This window comes from Leopardus geoffroyi, chromosome D1, assembly GCF_018350155.1.
Source record: "Leopardus geoffroyi isolate Oge1 chromosome D1, O.geoffroyi_Oge1_pat1.0, whole genome shotgun sequence".
Classification (NCBI taxonomy): domain Eukaryota; kingdom Metazoa; phylum Chordata; class Mammalia; order Carnivora; family Felidae; genus Leopardus; species Leopardus geoffroyi.
The window spans coordinates 65,094,329-65,111,407 of record NC_059329.1 but is presented as its reverse complement, the minus strand read 5'-3'; the positions used below and the strand labels follow the sequence as shown (position 1 = coordinate 65,111,407).

The following is a 17,079-nucleotide window of genomic DNA, read 5'->3' as shown; positions in this document are numbered from 1 at the left end:
CATTTGGTGATGGGGAGAAGGGAATGCCACCCAGACTCTCCCACCCAGGGCAAACCAGACTGTGGAGGGAGGGGCAGGTGCAAGGACAGTGCCCTCCTGGTGCACTGTGGAATTCCTGGCCCGATTAGTTGTTCTGCAGTGCTGGAGAGGGCACAGAGGCAAAGCCAGGTTGGGATTAAATCTTTGCTGAGGAATGTGACCTTGTAAGAAGATAATACTGGGTCCCTCTGACCCTGATGCAGGCCCTGCCTGATTCCAAAGGTTCTTAGATGCTAGGCCCTCATCTGCCTGGCCTGAACTCTGGGCCCTTCATTCCGATGCTAGGTTCCAATCAGCCGGCACAGCTCTCTAGCGTTGTTCACGTGCAGAAATCTGCCTCCTTTGGCAACAGCACAGGCAAGCTATTCCCTAACGCCTGCTAACTTCCCCACAGCCTGGCCTGGCACTCATCAACAGACCCTCTCCACCCACACACATACACGCAACCCTAGGATTTGCTCTGTCAATCTTCAGATTAGAGGAGACCAAAACATATGCCCAAAATATCAGAGTGAGGCTGATTGGGAACACACACCTGAGCTAGGAGATCTAACTTCTCCAACTGCAGCACAGCCCACACTGCTCGGGATGGAGAAAAAAGGTGTGCGTCTCTCCCAAGCACATGCTGGGTAAGAATGCCCCAGATGAGAGCCAGGCTCGGCATTTATCTATCATCAGGGCTCAGGATTTTTCAGAACGAAGGAGTCAGATATCAGTGGGTTCCTGTGAGCCCCTGCTTAGCAACTGTCCTCCACACTGTGCCCCTCTCTCCACCTTTGGTCACAGAAATGATGTCGCTGCTCCAGGGTCTTTCTACCTTTGTTTAAAAGCATCCTGTCATCCTACCTGGGAAGCCACACTGCCTGATGACTTTAAACCTCAGTGTGGACAAGTCCCAAAAGACTTGAGAAATCTTTGTCTCACCTCCATGACTTGCTCTTCTCTCTATCCCTTTTCACCCTGAGCCCCAACCACGCCGACTGCATGGGAGACAGACCACCCCCCACATTCCACCCTCCCCCAGAACTATTGCTTCACTGACCCTAGACCACCACTCTCATTTGCCCTACCCAGTACAGTCATTTTGGTCCTACACTGCTATTAAATCTGCCAAAAGGATAGTTATATTCCAAAAGTTCTGGAACAAAGCAGGACCTCCAACCACCTGGCTTTGGTGTCCACCCCAGCCCCCTACCCCTGCACCCTGGAAGCTGGCACTGCCTTGGCCAGGACCTCCAATCCCAGCCTGCCCTATTCGCATCCCTGCACCTTGGCCTTTCCAATCACAGAACACATAGAAGGCCCTGGGTCACGCACTCACAGAATACCAGAACTATAAGAGTGCTCAGTCAACCAGTCCAGCCTCTTCAACTTCAGAGGAAACAGGCCCAGAGAGGCAAGTGACTTGCCCAGAGCCAGAATGGAAATTAATGGAGTAGCCAGAATGAGATCCTCGATTCCTAACTCCCTGCACAGTGCTTTTCCCAACATCTTTCCCTGCTTCATAAAACTCAGTGTACAGACAGTAAAAGCATCACCACTTTGTCTCAGAAGAAGCTGCTTGTGAACTTACATGCCACAGTGGTCAGTCTGGCTGTGCCCAAGCCTGATCTTCCCTGCTATTGCCCTGTCTCTCCCAGCCTCTCTGGTGGTTCTGACCCACCAGCAGTAGGGACTGGAGTTAGTTGGCTCATCCCTATGGTTCCCTCTGTGTAGTCTCTCAACAGCTGTGGCTTGAGTCCAAGTGCTAAGGGAAGGGCTGTTTCAGTGCCCTGATCTGCTTGTGAATTCTCCACTGGGGCTAAATGCTTGGCCCCCTTGAGGAAGCTAGACCTTGTCACCCACACTTCAGGCACTGGCTAAGGTCCCCACCCCCCGAGTTCTCATCTGACTTCACTTTTCATCCCTAGCCTGGGGGTCCTGCAACTATGCCCCTCTCACCCAACTGGTCCCAACTGGTCTTCATCAGCCATGCCTCTTCAGTCCCTGGACCTCTTCCCTAGGTACCTCGTCCTCCTTCCCTTACCTGCCCTTACACTCTCCTCACACAGCTTCACCTTGGGGCAGAGCCTGCCTGGGCCATGGCACCTATCCCTGTATCTAGGAATGGCCTAACTTTCAGATTCAACTGGACAGGAAAATGCCGATATTAGTAGAGGAATCTCGTTCTGTGCTGGCTCGTAATAACAGCAGCCAGCACAGAAATAGCACTCACCATGTGGCGGGCACTGTCCCGGGCACTCTACATTTATCAAGCCTTACAAACATCAAGTCATTTACTCCCTACAACGGTAGGTACTATTTCCTCTAATACTATTACTTCCATTTTAGTGATGAGGAAATGGAGGCTCATGGCAGTTAAGTAGCTTTCCCAAGGTCACACATACACTGCGCAAGTGATTTGAATACTGTGAAGGAACAACTTTCTGGAACGTTAGGGGACAGAAGCCAGAGCCACTGTTCGGGAATGTCCAGACACTGACTCGCTTCCCCTTCCGCCTCAGCCTCGCCCTGGCCAAAAGTAGGTGGCTCTGCTGACACCAAGCTGCTGGCTCTAAAGAACCAGGAGAGCCTCGACATTTTTTTCTCGTGGCAAGAGAGTCTACCTTTTGAAAACAGAATATATTTTGTTAGGGTCAAGTACTCTCAGAATGATGAAGTAAGCCTTAAGTACAAAGGGCTACTTTTACAATAAGGATTTGGGTACTCTCTCAACTTGGCAGAAACCTGCCTGTGCACAGAATGTCGGCCAGCACTGCGTGCCCTGGGTGGGAACCAAGGGGCCAAAAGAAAATCGCAGCAAGATGTGCTGTGGAGACTCCTGGCCGGTGTGGTCCCTGGTCACCAATAAGCTCTGGGCCAGTTAAATTAGGAACTTCATTTTACCTAATCCTATAGTGGGTATGTGTGGTCTGTTTCTAATCCACAGCCTACCTGAAAGGGTATACAAACATCATCTCATTCAAGTCTCACCATGACCCTTTGCTAGAAGAAAATCATCACCCGCATTTTACAGACAGGGAAATTCAGACTAAAGGATATTAAGTAACTTGCTACTTGACACACTTCTAAACTGTTTAGACTTTGCTTCTTTTATGTCTACAAATGGCACATAGGACTTTTATAATCAACCAAAACAATAAAGATTTCCCATACTGTGCTACATGTACACAGCTAATAAGAGGTGGGGCTGGGATTTGAACCAGGTCTGACTAATAACAAAGCCTGAGCTCTTTCTACTGCCCCCTCTGTGCCATCTTGGCGACCTAGTCTCTTGGGAGTCACAGCCCTCCCTAGACATGTTTGATACAGGTCATGTCTTGCTTCCTTGCCCATCTCTCCTATTCAAAACTTATTACAAAGCTGCAATTAATCAAACAGTGAGGTGCTGGTATAAGGATAGATGCACAGACCAATAGAGTAGAATTGCAAGTCCAGAAATAAATCCATACATCTATGGACAATTGAATCTTGACAAGAGTGTTAAGTCCATTCAATAGTCTCTTCAACAAATGGCAATGAGACAGCTGGATACTGGATTTCTACATGCCAAGGAATAGAGTTGGACCCACATCTCACACAAAAATGAATTTAAAATGGATCCAAGACCTAAATATATACTTTAAAATCACTTAGGAGAAAACAGTGGTAAATCGTTGGACTTGGCAATGAATGTGTAAATACTACATCAAAAGTATAAACAAAAGAAAAAATAGAGGGGAATCTGGTGGCTCAGTCGGTTAAGTGTCTGACTCCTGATTTCAGCTCAGGTCGTGATCTCAAGGTTTGTGAGTTCAAGCCTTGCATCTGTCAGGCTCTGTGCTAATGGCATAGAGCCTGCCTGAGATTCTCTGTCTCCCTCTCTTTCTGCCCCTCCCCTGCTCTCTCTCTCAAAAGTAAATAAACATTTTTTAAAAAGAAAGAAAAAAATAGATAAATTGGACTTCCTCCAAATTAGAAACTTGTGCTTAAAGGGCATTACCAAGAAAGTGAACCTTTGTTCACTGTTGGTGGGACTGTAAATTGGTACAACAACTATGGAAAATGGTATAGGTTTCTTAAAAAGTAAAAACAGAACTACCATATGATCTAACAATCTCACTTCAGGGCATACTTCCAAAGCAAATGAAATCTGGACCTCAGAGGGATATTTCCATGTTCACTGCAGCATTATTCACACCAAGATATGGAAACAACTTAAATGTCCATCAACAGAGGAATGGATAAAGAAAATGTAATATATATATATATATATATATATGTATATATATATATATGTATATATATATGGCTGAAATATTATTCAGCCTTAAGAAATAAGGAAATTGCTATGTAGGACAACATGGATGAACCTGGAGGACACTGTGCTAAGTGAAATATGCCAGACACCAAAAGATAAATACTGCATGATATCACTTTATGTGGAATCTTAAACTAGTCAAAGTCATAGGAGTGAAGAGTAGAATGGTGGTTTCCAGGGGCTGGGCAGATGGAGAAAATGGGAAGATGTTGGTCGGAGGGTACAAAGTTTTGGTTATCTTAGACGGATGAGTTCTGGAGATCAGAGGTACAGCATGGGGACTATAGTTAACAATACTATTTGTATCCTTGAAATTTGCTATGAGGATACATCTTATGTTTTCTCATCACTCACACACACACACACACACACACACGTGCACACAAAGGAAAGAAAGAAAGAAAATTGTAACTGTGATGTGATAGGTATGCTAATGAACTTGATTGTGGCCATAATTTCACAATGTATATGTGTATCAAAACATCAAGTAGTACTCTTTAAATATATATATTTATAGAGTCTATATTTACATGTACATGTGTGTGTATATGCTTACATATATACAAAATTCCTATATGTTAATTATACCTCAATGAAGCTGAAAAAAAAAGCCACCAAGAAATACCAACCAAAAGAAAGACATGCATTAAAATGTCCAGTGTTAATAGTAACCAAAGCTGGGAAACATCTCAAGCGTGCATCGTAGTGGAACGGGTGAATTGTGGTAAATCCATACAGAACTCTACATAGCAGTGAGAATGAACTAACTGCAACTTGATGCAGAAACACAGATGACTCCATTGTTAAACTCAAGAAGGAAGACACAGGGGCACCTGGGTGGCTCAGTCAGTTTAGTGTCCGACTTTGACTCAGGTCCAGGATCGCACAGTCACGGGTTTGAGCCTTGCATCAGGCTCTGTGCTGACAGCTTGGAGCCTGGATCCTGCTTCAGATTCTGTGTCTCCCTCCCTCTCTGCCCCTCCCCGACTGTCTCTCTCTCTCTCTCTCTCTCTCTCTCTCTCACCCTCTCTCTCAAAAATAAATAAACATTAAAAACAATTTTTTTTTAAAAAGAAGGAAGACACAAAAGAATACACCTGGTACTCTTAAATTAAGTTAAAAATCAGCAAAACTAACCTCTCCAATTCGAAGTCAGCCTAATGGAAGTCAGGATGATGGTAACTCTCGAGTTAGAGGGCAGAGATAGGATGGTTTCTGATTATAAGAGTGTATTCACTTTGTGAAAATTCACCAAATTCTTCACTTATGACTTGTGTGCTTTTTCATATGAGGTCATACACTTCAATAAAGAGTTTATTTAAAAACAAACAAAAAAATGGGGGCAAAGGACTTGAACAGACATTTATCCAAAGAACATATACAAATGGCCAATAAGCACATGAATGCATTAGGGAAATGTGAATCAAAACCACAGTGAGAAACCATTTCACACATTCTAGGATGCTTTAAAACCAGAAAATAACAGGTGTTGGCGAGGATGTGGAGAAATGGGAAACTCATGTGTTGCTGCTGGGAATATAAAATGGTGCAGTTGCTGCGAAAAACGGTTGGGTGGTTCCTCAAAAAGCTAAACGTGGACTTAGTATCTGATCCAGCCATCTCACTCCTACGATCCACGTAAAAGAACTGAAAACAGGGACTGGAACAGATGCTTGTATGCCAGTGTTCACTGTAGCACTTTCACTATGGCCAAAAGGTGAAAACAACCCAAGTGTCCATCAACAGAGTAATGGAGAAACAAAATGCGGTATATGCATGTAATATATTATTCCGTCCAAAAAGGAATGACGTACTCATATATGCTACAACATGGATAGACCTTGAAAACATCACGGGAAGTGAAATAGCTAGACACAAAAGGCAAAATATTGTATGATTCCACTTATAGGCATATATCTAGAATAGGCAACTTCATAAAGATGGAAAGGAAATTATAGGTTACCAGGGGCTGGGGAGAGGGGTCAATGAAGAGTTATTTCTTGATAAGTATGAAGTTTTTGTTTGGAGTGATGAAAAAGTTTTGGAAATAGTAGTGATGGTTACACAACATTCTGAATGTACACTTAGCAATTAGTAACATGGCCAATTTTATGTTATATATACTACTACAACGATACAAACTGTATTGCTATACATTGACAATTAATTATTGGAAACTGAATTTAAAGATATACCATTTACAATATCATTGAAAAGTATGCAATACTCTAGGATAGATCTTATGAAAGAGGTGAAAGACTTATACTCAGAAAACTACAAAATATGCTTGAGAGAAATGAAAGATGATCTAAATAAACACAAAGATACATTATGTTTATAGGTTGGAAAGCCCACCATTACCAAGAGTCAACTTTCCCCAGATTGATCTATAGATTCAACACAATCCCAGTCAAAATCCCAGCAGACTTTTGTCTTTTTTGGTTTTTGGAGAACTTGAAAATCTCATTATAAAAGGAATGTGAAATTAAAAAGGACCCAGAAGAGACAAACAACTTTGAAGAAGACCATCCTGGTTTCTCCAGTGCTTGGATGAAACAGCCTCTCCCAGGCATTTCTTTTGTCTTGTTTTGGCTCCACACTCACCCAGAAACCTTTGGATTTTACTTGCCAAGTAGCTTGATTCTGGCTTGGGGATGGGCCCTGTGCAGGGCCACCAACATTGCAATAACTACAAAGAGATCTTCACAATTCTAGGTTAATAAGTGGGTCTCTGGATTTGAAAAGAAGAAGGAGGAGGAGGAGGAGAACAGCAACAACATCAAAGTTGAGGATCCTAAGTTACCTGATTTCAAGACTCTTTGCAAAGCTATAGTCACCCAGATAGTGTGGTGTTGGCATTGAGAAAGGCAAATAGATCAGTGGAGCAGAATAGAGAGTATAGAAATAAATACAACGACAATTCAGTTTTGATAAAGGTGCAAAAAAAGCAAAGTCCTTTCAACAAATGGTGCTGGAACAATTAGATAGCTTTTTTTTTTTTTAAGTGAACCTCATTCTACATACAAAAGTTAATTCAACTGAAGCACAGACCTAAAATATTAAGCCTAAATTAGAAAATCCCTAGGAGAAAACCTTTTTCACCTGGAGTTAGGCCATGATTTCTTAGATGAGACACTAGAAGCACAATCCATAAAAGAACAAACTGTTAAATTAGACTGCACCAAATGTAAAATTCTGCTCTTCAAAATACATGAGACTGAAAAGAAAGCCACAGACTTGTAGAAAATATTTGTAGGTCACATATCCGATAAAGGACATGGATCCAGAATAAGCAAAGAATTCTCAGAACTCAATAATAAGGATGCATATAACCCAGTAACAATTGGGGAAAAGACTTTAACAGGTACTTCCCCCCAAAAGATACATAGATGGCAAATAAGCACATGAAATGATGCTCAATATCATTAATCATTGAGGACATGCAAATAGACTCACAATGACACATGATTACATACCTATTAGAATGGCCAAAATTTAAAAGACAGAACATACCAAGTTGTCCCACAGATGTGGAGGAATTGGAACTCTCATACACTGCTCATGGAAATGTAAAGCGGTACAACCACTTTGGAAAAGTGGCAGTTTTTTTTAAAAAGTTAAATGTATACTTACCAAGAAAACACATGTGCCTACCATGTGATCCAGCCATCCCACTCATAGATATTTACCCAAAAGAAATAAAAACATATGCCCATACAAAGACTTGTACATAAACAATCACAAAAGTTATATTTGTAATAGCCAAAAACTGGAAACCACCCAAGTGTCTACCAACAGAGGAATGGCTAAACAGACTGTGGTATCTCCATATAATGGAGTACTATCATCAATAAAAAGAAATGAATGACTGAGTCATGCAACAACATGGAGAAATAGCAAAATAACTATGGATGCATGAAAGAAGCCAGACCCCCCCCCAAAAAAAAACCCAAAAAACAAAAAAAGAATACACACTGAATGATTTCAATTATATAAAATTCTAGGATATGCAAACAAATCAGATCAGTGGTTCCCTGAGGATAGGAGGAGGGTAGGGTTTGGCGGAGGAGCAGGAAGGAAGTATTATAAAGGGAAACAAGGATACACTGGCCTCTTTGCTGTTCTGAAATACACTAGGCACACTTCTACCTTAGAACCTTTACACTTGCTGTTCCCTTCTATAGAACATTCTTTCCCATTCACTCCCTTGTTTTTTACCTGTCTTTGCTGAAATATCACCTTATCAGAAAGTTTCCCCAACCAGATAATATAATACAACATATTCACCTCCACCCCAACCTCCATGTAGTGAGATTCTCTTCCTTTTGCTCAGCTCTGTTTTTCTTCTTTGCACTTAGCATATTAGGTAAATCACTTAGCACTGACATATTATATACATGTTTTTGTCCGGGTCTATCTCCCCCCACTAGACAGTAAGAGTTGTGGGACTAGGGAATTTGTTTTGTTCACGGCTCTGTCTCCAACATCTATAATGTTTCCTGGCATTTAGGAGGTGCTCAGAAAATACATATTGAGTGAATGGACCACGTTCAAAGGCAGGTATCATTATTATCATCTTTCTGTATGCAGAAGTTAAGTTGCTTGTCTAAAGTCACACAACCAATTATTGAGGGAGCTGGGCTTCAAAGTCAGGTCACTGTGACTCCAAAACCCAAGTTCCAAGCAAGTTGTGTACACTGTCTCAGAGTCTGGGGGGCCAGATTCAAAACAAAGAGATCACCATGAAACAATGCAGTTAGAGCCTCTGAGTGTGAGAATACACATCAATCCACTCCTTCTAGAGGATAATCTGGCAACAGTCACCCAAATCTGAAACTAGCAATCCCTCTTCAAGAAGTTCATTCTAATCAAATAACCAGATATGAGGAAAAAATGTTACGTATATGAGGTTGTCTACTGTGGAGTTATTTATAACAAGAGATTTGGAGATGACAAAAAAGTCCCCCAAAGGGTGTGACTGAGGTGGCGTGGCAGTGATGTGGAATCAAGAAGTTACAGAAGATTGAGCCCCATGTGAACAGTTCTCAAAGGAGCAGGAGGCAATATCATTTGCTTAGGGCCTGGGGGTGTGGAGTAAGGGTCAAGTAGGAGGGGCCCTGAGTGTGATGCAGAAGAACTGCTGTGGGGGATGGGAGTGATGCTAAGCCAGAGAAGGGAAAGACTGTTGATGGCACAGCTCAAGATGAAGCCCCAGAAAATGGCGACGATCATCATGGTCCTGCAGTTTTTGTGGCAGTGTTCTGATGCCCTGGATAAGAGAGGGGGTGGGGATCCTAACGCTGGCCCACACGGGGCTGGAGTTGTGGCAAGCATATGCAAGGAAACAAAGCGATGGTAGCGAGTGGTTCAGATAATCTGCCAGGTGGTCCATGATAGGAAAGGAAGAAGAGAGGCCAGGAAAAGGCTGGCAGGAGAAAAAGCAGACATGAAAGCACTAGATAACTCGATAATGTGGTGGGAAGAATATATGAGGGAGACGCATGAGGCCAGAGATTGGGATAGTAGTGTGTATGATATCAGAGGTGAGGTGATCCCAGGAGCCAACATGTAGGAATGTATTCTGTGAATAGCTGAAGAGAAGTTTCTAGAATGGGAAGGTCCAGAAATTGTGAGTGAAGAGGGCTAGTTGGTAATTTACATAAACCCTGAAATCTTTGGCATAATGACTAGAGCTTGAATGGAGGCAAGATGGTTAACCAAGTGCCAAGCTCTTGAGAACACAGGGACTTGATGATATGTACTCCAGGCCACTCATCTTTCATAGTCAGTTCATTTTATCTTCATAACAATCAGTGATATACATAAGAATAGACAGAATGGTTACAGTTGGAGAGTTCAAAATCACTGTCAGAGTTTTGAGGAGTTCATTGGCTAGAGGGATGCTGGATAGAGAATACAGAGTTACCAGTGAAGGATCTGGCTTTGAACCCATTGAGTTAGGGGTGTTGGTGGAATATCTACAGAATACCCATATGGAGATGTTTACAAGCATTTACAGAGGCATGGTTAGGGCTCGGCAAAAAGAGTGGAGTTGAAGATATTGATTTCTGTGTTAAAAGCACTGAGGTGATAACTGGGACCAGGGTGTAGCCTTAGAATAGAATGGAACACAGCAGAACAGAAGAGAGGGGAGCTTTGGCATGTGCTCACGTTGGGACAGTGGGGACGAAGAGGAGTGAGCAATTAAAGAAATGCAGGCCTCATATTGTGGTAGATTGCAAAAATGGCCATGAATTCTTTGCAGCTCCTCCCTTCAAGAGGTGAAGCTTATTCCTCTATCCTGAACGTGCGCTGACATTTTGACTCACTTTGACCAATACAGTGCGACAGGGGGATGTGCACGTCCTAAACCTAGGCCTCAAGAGACCTCATACCTTCTGCTTTCTCACTGGGAAACTTCTACCAGCATGTGAACAAACCTGAGCGAGCCTGCTGGAAGATGAGAAAGGATTTCTCTCTTTTTGGGGAGAGAAGCTTCAGATGTGTTAGCTTTCATAGCTGAGGCACCACACACGTGAGTAAGCACGGCCAAGAGAAGCCAAGCCTAGGCCAGACCACAAACACTGCCCAACCGAGCCCAGCCCAGATTGCTGACACACAGAATCTCAAGTTAACTAGAACAACTATTATTTTAGGCCATTAAACTTAAGAGTAATTTGTTACGCAGCAATAGATGACTGATACATACATGACCTGAAAAGCAAAGAGGGGAACAGATTAAAAAGAACACACTATATAATGCAGAGAGGCCAACTTCTAGGGCGGTGTGAAGGAGAGTTCAAATGTTCAGAGATGTGGTGGGGGCAGAAGTCAAAGAACAGAGTCAGAAAGTGTGAACTGTTAACAGTGGTTTGCTTCTAGGGGTTAGGGGTGGGGACGGGGACAGCACAATCACAGAATTTCACTTTTAATATATGTGTAGCTTATGTAGTGTTTTTAAAAGTTTACTGAGGACTGTGCAATTTTAAAATAATTCAATCCTTATGTTTTAAAGACTAAGCACTAACTGGAAAATGGAGGTGAGTGATATAGACCAATGGTTCCAGAGTAAAAGCCAAACCAGCTATATCCGAAACACTGACTCTTGAGTTCCACATCTGGAGATTCTGATTCAGTTAGTTTGGATACGGACCAGGGAAGCTATTTTCTTCCCATGGCTCCCCAGGTGTTGAGATGGTGTGGGTGAGAAGAAAAAGGTTCTGAGGGTAGAACCCCAGGAAAGGTCTTTATTTAGGGGTCTAAAAAGGAGAACACTGCTTTTCAAACTAAGCATCTATGGAAGACAGGGTTCTCAGAGACATTTACAATATTTATTAATACAACAGTGATAGATACCACTTATTACTATGTTCCCATCTAATTCTTATATTACTTCCCATTTCACAGAAGAAAAAACTGAAGCCTAGAAAGGGAAAGTGACTTGCTGTAAGTGAGCTAGGTGGAGTCTGGATTTGAACCCAGGCTGTCTGATTCCAGTGTCTTGCTGTTGTTTGTTTTTACAGGAAAAAAGTCTAGTTACTATATAGAATTGTCTCAATTTAAAAATTCCCTCCTATACACGTATTAGGTCCTTGGCATATGTTGCCACTTCTTTCTACTAGGATCTAGACTGGGAGCTCCTCTGGGGGAAGGAATTATGTCTTGTTATCTCCTTATCTCCAGGGCCCCACACACAGTTTGCAGTCAATACATGTTTGCAGAATAAGCAAATGCATGTGTGGTTTGGGATCTGAAGGCAAGCTCAGAGGGTTTGTTATTTTAAGTTGAATACTCCAATCATTTTAGAGTTCCTCTCCATAGGAAACACTATTTTTAAAAAGGGCACGTTCGCTGCAGTTGTGAGCTGGACAGCGAGCAGACGGCTAGGACTGTGCAATGCAGGGTTGGTGAGGAAACAGAATCAACCAATTTAGACATGTTCTCCCAAAGAAGGCGATGAAAGCAGAGAGGTGGACCAGTTGCACCCCTCTTGAGGGAGGCGTCACAAACTTGAATAGGTTTACAGGCTGAGAGATCACCAGTTAAGAATGGAAAAAGATGGAATCAATTGGAGGGCGAGTTAAAGGGGGCCTAGGGGGACCCTGTTCTCTGAATCTCGGAAGGTAGGGGTGTCAAAGATGCAGGAAGGCTTTTAGCAGTGAAGGGAAGGAGAGCACAGGAAGCAGGACTTCAGGGAGAAGAGAGCAGCCGAGTTAATGAAGTTTCTCTTCCAGCCCTCCCCAATTAGGACCATGGATCAGAAAATGTAACTCCAGAGATCCTCATGGGGTTGTGAACTTTAACAACAACAACAATCTACTATCTACTATCGTCATGGTTTCGTTTTTAAAAGAGAGGGGACATTTAACACACCAAAAATAGGTAGAAAGGACAAAAATCTCAGAATGAGTCTCCGCTTGATGACCGACTCATTCTGTTGTCCTCATTTTTCTCATTTCACCTGGAAGGATGATTCCTCCCGGCAGGACGGGTGCGTGGGGAGCGCGACTCCCGGCCGCCCACGCCCGCAGCCTCTCCCGGTGCCCGCGGGGCGGGCGGGGCGCCTGGCAACACTGCGGGCGCCCCGACAGCCCGCCCCGGGCCGCCCTTCCGCTCCGCCCAGCCCGCGGCGACCCGCAGGTCCCCGGCAGCAAGCTGGGGCGCTCCGGCCGGCCGGCAGTCCTCACCCACCGCCCCGGGGCCCCTCCTCGCCCCACCGCGCGACGCCGCCCGCCCCGGGGCCCCTCCACGCTCCCTCGTGCGGTTGCGGCGCGGGTGGACACCGCAGGGCAGCCGGGCTGGGATGGGGGCGGGGTGCGAGGTGGGGAGGCAGCTCGTCGGACCCGGTGCCCTCCTCCGCCGGCTCTGCCCCGCAGGTGTGAGGACACCCTCGCTCCACTCCGGCTTCGCATATCCGCCGCTCCCGGCACCGACGAGCCGGACGCTCGAGGGTCCGGGTGCAGCCGGGGGTCTGAGCGCTGGCGGCCGCGGTCCCCGGGAACTCTGCTCCTCCCGCCGGGGTGGGCGCAGGGGAGGGCGCCCACGCAGGGCCACGCGGAGAGCCCGGCGAGCCCATCCTGCAGGCGGCCGCCCTACCTGTCGTAGCTCCAGCGGCTGTAGGACAGGGTCCGGTGGCTGCTGACTCCCTCCATCGCCACCTCCGGGCTCGGCTCCGGCTCCGCCGCGGCGGCAGCGGCTGCGTTGGGCTCGCCTTTCGCTCGCTGCGGGCCCGGCCGGGGCGCGGGCGGAGGACTGTACCATTCGCCCCCCCTCCGGGGGGGGGTGACCCCCCCCTCCGGCTCTGCCAATGGCTGGGACGCGCGGGCTGCGGGGACCCGGGCCCGCGGGGCCCCCTCCCCCGCGCTCCAGTCCCGCGGGGGCGCGGCTGCTGCAGCCCGCACGGCTTATTTATTTATTTCCGATGTGTGCTCCGTGTCGCCATGGCAACCGCTCCATCTTTTCCGGCGTCACTGGGGCACCGCTGCTTTCAAACCTTCCCGGGACTAGGATTGCTAAGAGGCTGTCTCCTCTCCTGCTCACCGTACTCAGGCCCCTTCTGCAGAGCCGCCCCCTCCTTCCTGGCGTGGAGTGTCATCCATTGACTCCTCTCAACCTTCCGCTTCGATTGACCCCCTTCTCAGGAATGGAAATCCCCATCCCCCGAATTTTGAGGACTCTCGCCATCTCCCAGCCCCTTTTCCCCTAGTAAGTCTTTTAATTACCGGAGTCCCCCTCGCCTAAAAGTGGTGACACTCAGCCCCCTCCTTACCCGAAGGAAAACCCACTTCTTCCTCCCTCTTCCCCCACTGGATTCCCTTGGCCCCGCTATTCAACATACAGTGGCCCCCTTGGGTTCCGAGGACCGGGCTCTGTAAACACACCCATTTCTAGGCCATGTCTGTTTATTTTCCTTGTGCTTTCCCTTCATTACTACTAAAAATTCTTTGGAAAAAAATCCAGCCTTGTTGGCTCAACCAGCAGAGAGTGTCTTCTTCATCTACACGTGGCAGAAAAAGGCCCAGGGAGGGCTATGGGGAGAGGGGCGCAGACGTGGAGAGGGAAGACTGCCCCCTCCTTCTCTTCCCTTCCCCCACCCTGGCTGCCGGCTGCGGGATTTACAGGTATAATCTTCTTGCAGAGGTCACGGAAGCCTAAGAAGGACCTTTCAGTGCAGCTGTTGTGACAGCAATAACATGCTGAGACCCGGGTCAGGGTGGAGGCACCAGCGGTGGGGAGGAGGAGCGCAGGGCAGTAGCCTTTGAGCTACACTAATCCAAGGATCAGGGGCAACTCTGTGAAACCAGACCTTCTGTGAACCCTGTGGGTTCCTGGCTTGCAAGGGACAGCACACCAGTTGCATCTAGCCCACAAATGTGGTTGTGTTTGTTTTCATTGACTAAGTTGACAACAATTAATGGAGAGATTTAATAGATTGAACCTTTTGTCCTCTCTTGAAAACTAAGAAAATCTGGCAAGCCTTGGGCCGGCCTTCTGCATGGCGGGCATACAGCCGAGAAGTGGCTGCTCTCCTTACAGGGAGCATGTGTTCTCCTATGGGCCTCAGGCCCCAGCCAGCCAGTTTCTTCCACTTACATAACTGGTCCCTGTAGCTTTGGAGTTTGCCACCCTGGGCAACAGTCCTCTCTGTAACCAATGGTTTCCCTGAAGCCCTCAGAGTTGTGCAAATGCATCATTAAGCAGTATTTACCAAGGATCAGCAAGATGCTGTAAATAGCAAGCAGACACTGTCACTCCCCTGTGGGGTTTATAGACTGACATGCATGGACTGACTCCCAAAGAGAACCACTGTTTCGGAACCACATCTTGATGGTGAGTCTCTTGGCCATGGGAGTGGTGGATTGGGACTCCAGAATCAACTTGTTACAAGTGCGGGAAGCCTTATTTCATTGTTTGGGTAAAGTTGAGGGGAGAACACTCCTATCTGGAGAATGTGTGGTGTTTGTGGGACCTCCCACAGACACTGCAGAACCAGAAGCCACAGCTCCTGCCCCATATGTTATCAGACAAGCATCCAAGGATGTTCTTTCCCCAAAACACTGATGGAAGAGCAGTAGAACCTAAGAAGGATATTCCCTCAACGAGAGGAGTCCTGCTCCAGCAGCATCACCCCACTCCAACACATGCTCACAGAGACCCACTGGGGCTGACGTTGGGCACTGGCTGCCAGGCCCTTCCTTGCAGCCTGCCTTGGAGGTCACTGGGGCCAGTGGCAATAAACACCTATTCTACATCACCAGGGAACCAAGTAGTTGGTGCAAGACAAGAGTTCTATAGCTGTAAGAGTCAGTAGCAGGTGTACTGGATTCCCAGACCCTCATCTCCAAATCCTGACACCCTTAGGTACAAATAAGAAGCCCAAAGTCAGGTTTCCTAGGCCTGGGCTGAGAGCTGTGGAGAAGCTGCATCCCAGACATGAGCCCTGAGCTAGGCAGATGGAAGAGCCTACCAAAGCCCCAGAGAATGGACCTTTGACCCTTATCAATTCCATAAGTCATGTGTCAGCATTCTGTTGGGGGGAGATAGTGGCAGATTTAAAGTACAGTCGCCGAATCTTTGACATTCCTCCTATTGAGCGGGAAGGGTTATGTTACCTTACCATGAATCTCTATGCTATGTGATTTCTGAGGTTAAGTAATAGATGGCCTTTTAGTTTACCGGAAAGGCCACCACGTAAGAAGTCCCACGACCATGTAGCCACTATGCTGTGAGGAAGCCCAACCTATAAGGGAAGGTCATATGTAGATGCTTCAGTTGATAGTCCCAGCTGAGCCCAGTCTTCAGGTCACCCAAGCACCAGACATGTAAGCAAAAAAGCCTTCAGCAGATTATAGCCCCTAGTCCTTCGAGTCATTTCCAGCTGCTTGAGTGTTCCCAGCTGAGGCCCCAAACATTATGGAGGAGAGATAAGTCACCCTTGAGTGCCCTGCCCTGACCCAGAAAATCGGTGGGGACATAGAAATGGTTGTTTTACACCAAAGATACCCAGACAGGCAGAATTCATCTCAGAGGAGCTGGTTCTTTTTCCTTGAAAGCTCATGAATGGGGCCTTTTGGTTATGATAGGAAGGGTCCCAGTTAGTTTACACAGAAGAGTGGCAACAAAGAAACTCGATTGTTCTGCATAGTAAAGCACTAGGAAAGTGGGAGTTGTAGCTCTGGTGGCTAAATGATGAGTGGAAAGAAGGAGGTGCCAGCTGCCTAACTCTTGAGTTCTATGACTTGACAGTCCATTAGTGCCAGAGGTCTCCGTTGGACAAGAACACTGTATGGGGTCTGTGGAAAGTTCCACTATGAGATCTTTCTGGCTTGAGAGCTAAGCCTTGCCTTCCACAGCACAGAATTACTCACATTTGAAAAAGCAGCTCATGGTTTGCTACAGGGCTCAAGCAGAGTCTGTGAATACCTGATAGCAGGGATATCAAGACACTATATGACTAGAAATGTCTGCTGTAATCTGGGCCACCAGTCATAGACTGGGTAATTTCTGTTGACTAGCTCACCAGTCATAAGTGGGCAGTTCGTTGTATGATGGGAATAGTACATTTGGGATTGGATCCAGACAGAACAAGAAGTGAGCTGCATGGAAAGATGACTCTATGTGTACAGCCCTGTTGACCAACCTGCCTCCACAACTCACATTCATGCTTGTGGGGGCGTTCCTTACGACCACTGTTATAGGAGGAAAAAATGTGGAGCCTGGAGTCTGTTTGGGTTGACTTC

At 46.1% G+C, this 17,079-nt stretch overlaps 1 protein-coding gene across 2 annotated transcripts in view; it reads right to left on the bottom strand.

Moving 5' to 3' along the window:
- The window catches only part of TUB (TUB bipartite transcription factor), an 87,887-nt gene extending 74,144 nt beyond the window's left edge, over positions 1-13,743 (bottom strand). The window contains exon 1 of one of the 2 annotated variants that reach the window (XM_045484395.1): positions 13,436-13,743. In XM_045484395.1, coding sequence (XP_045340351.1) covers positions 13,436-13,491 — 56 coding nt within the window. In that variant the 5' untranslated portion in view covers positions 13,492-13,743. The remainder of the gene's footprint in view (positions 1-13,435) is intronic. The other variant, XM_045484394.1, reaches the window with a different exon arrangement.
- Positions 13,744-17,079: the final 3,336 nt, after the last annotated feature.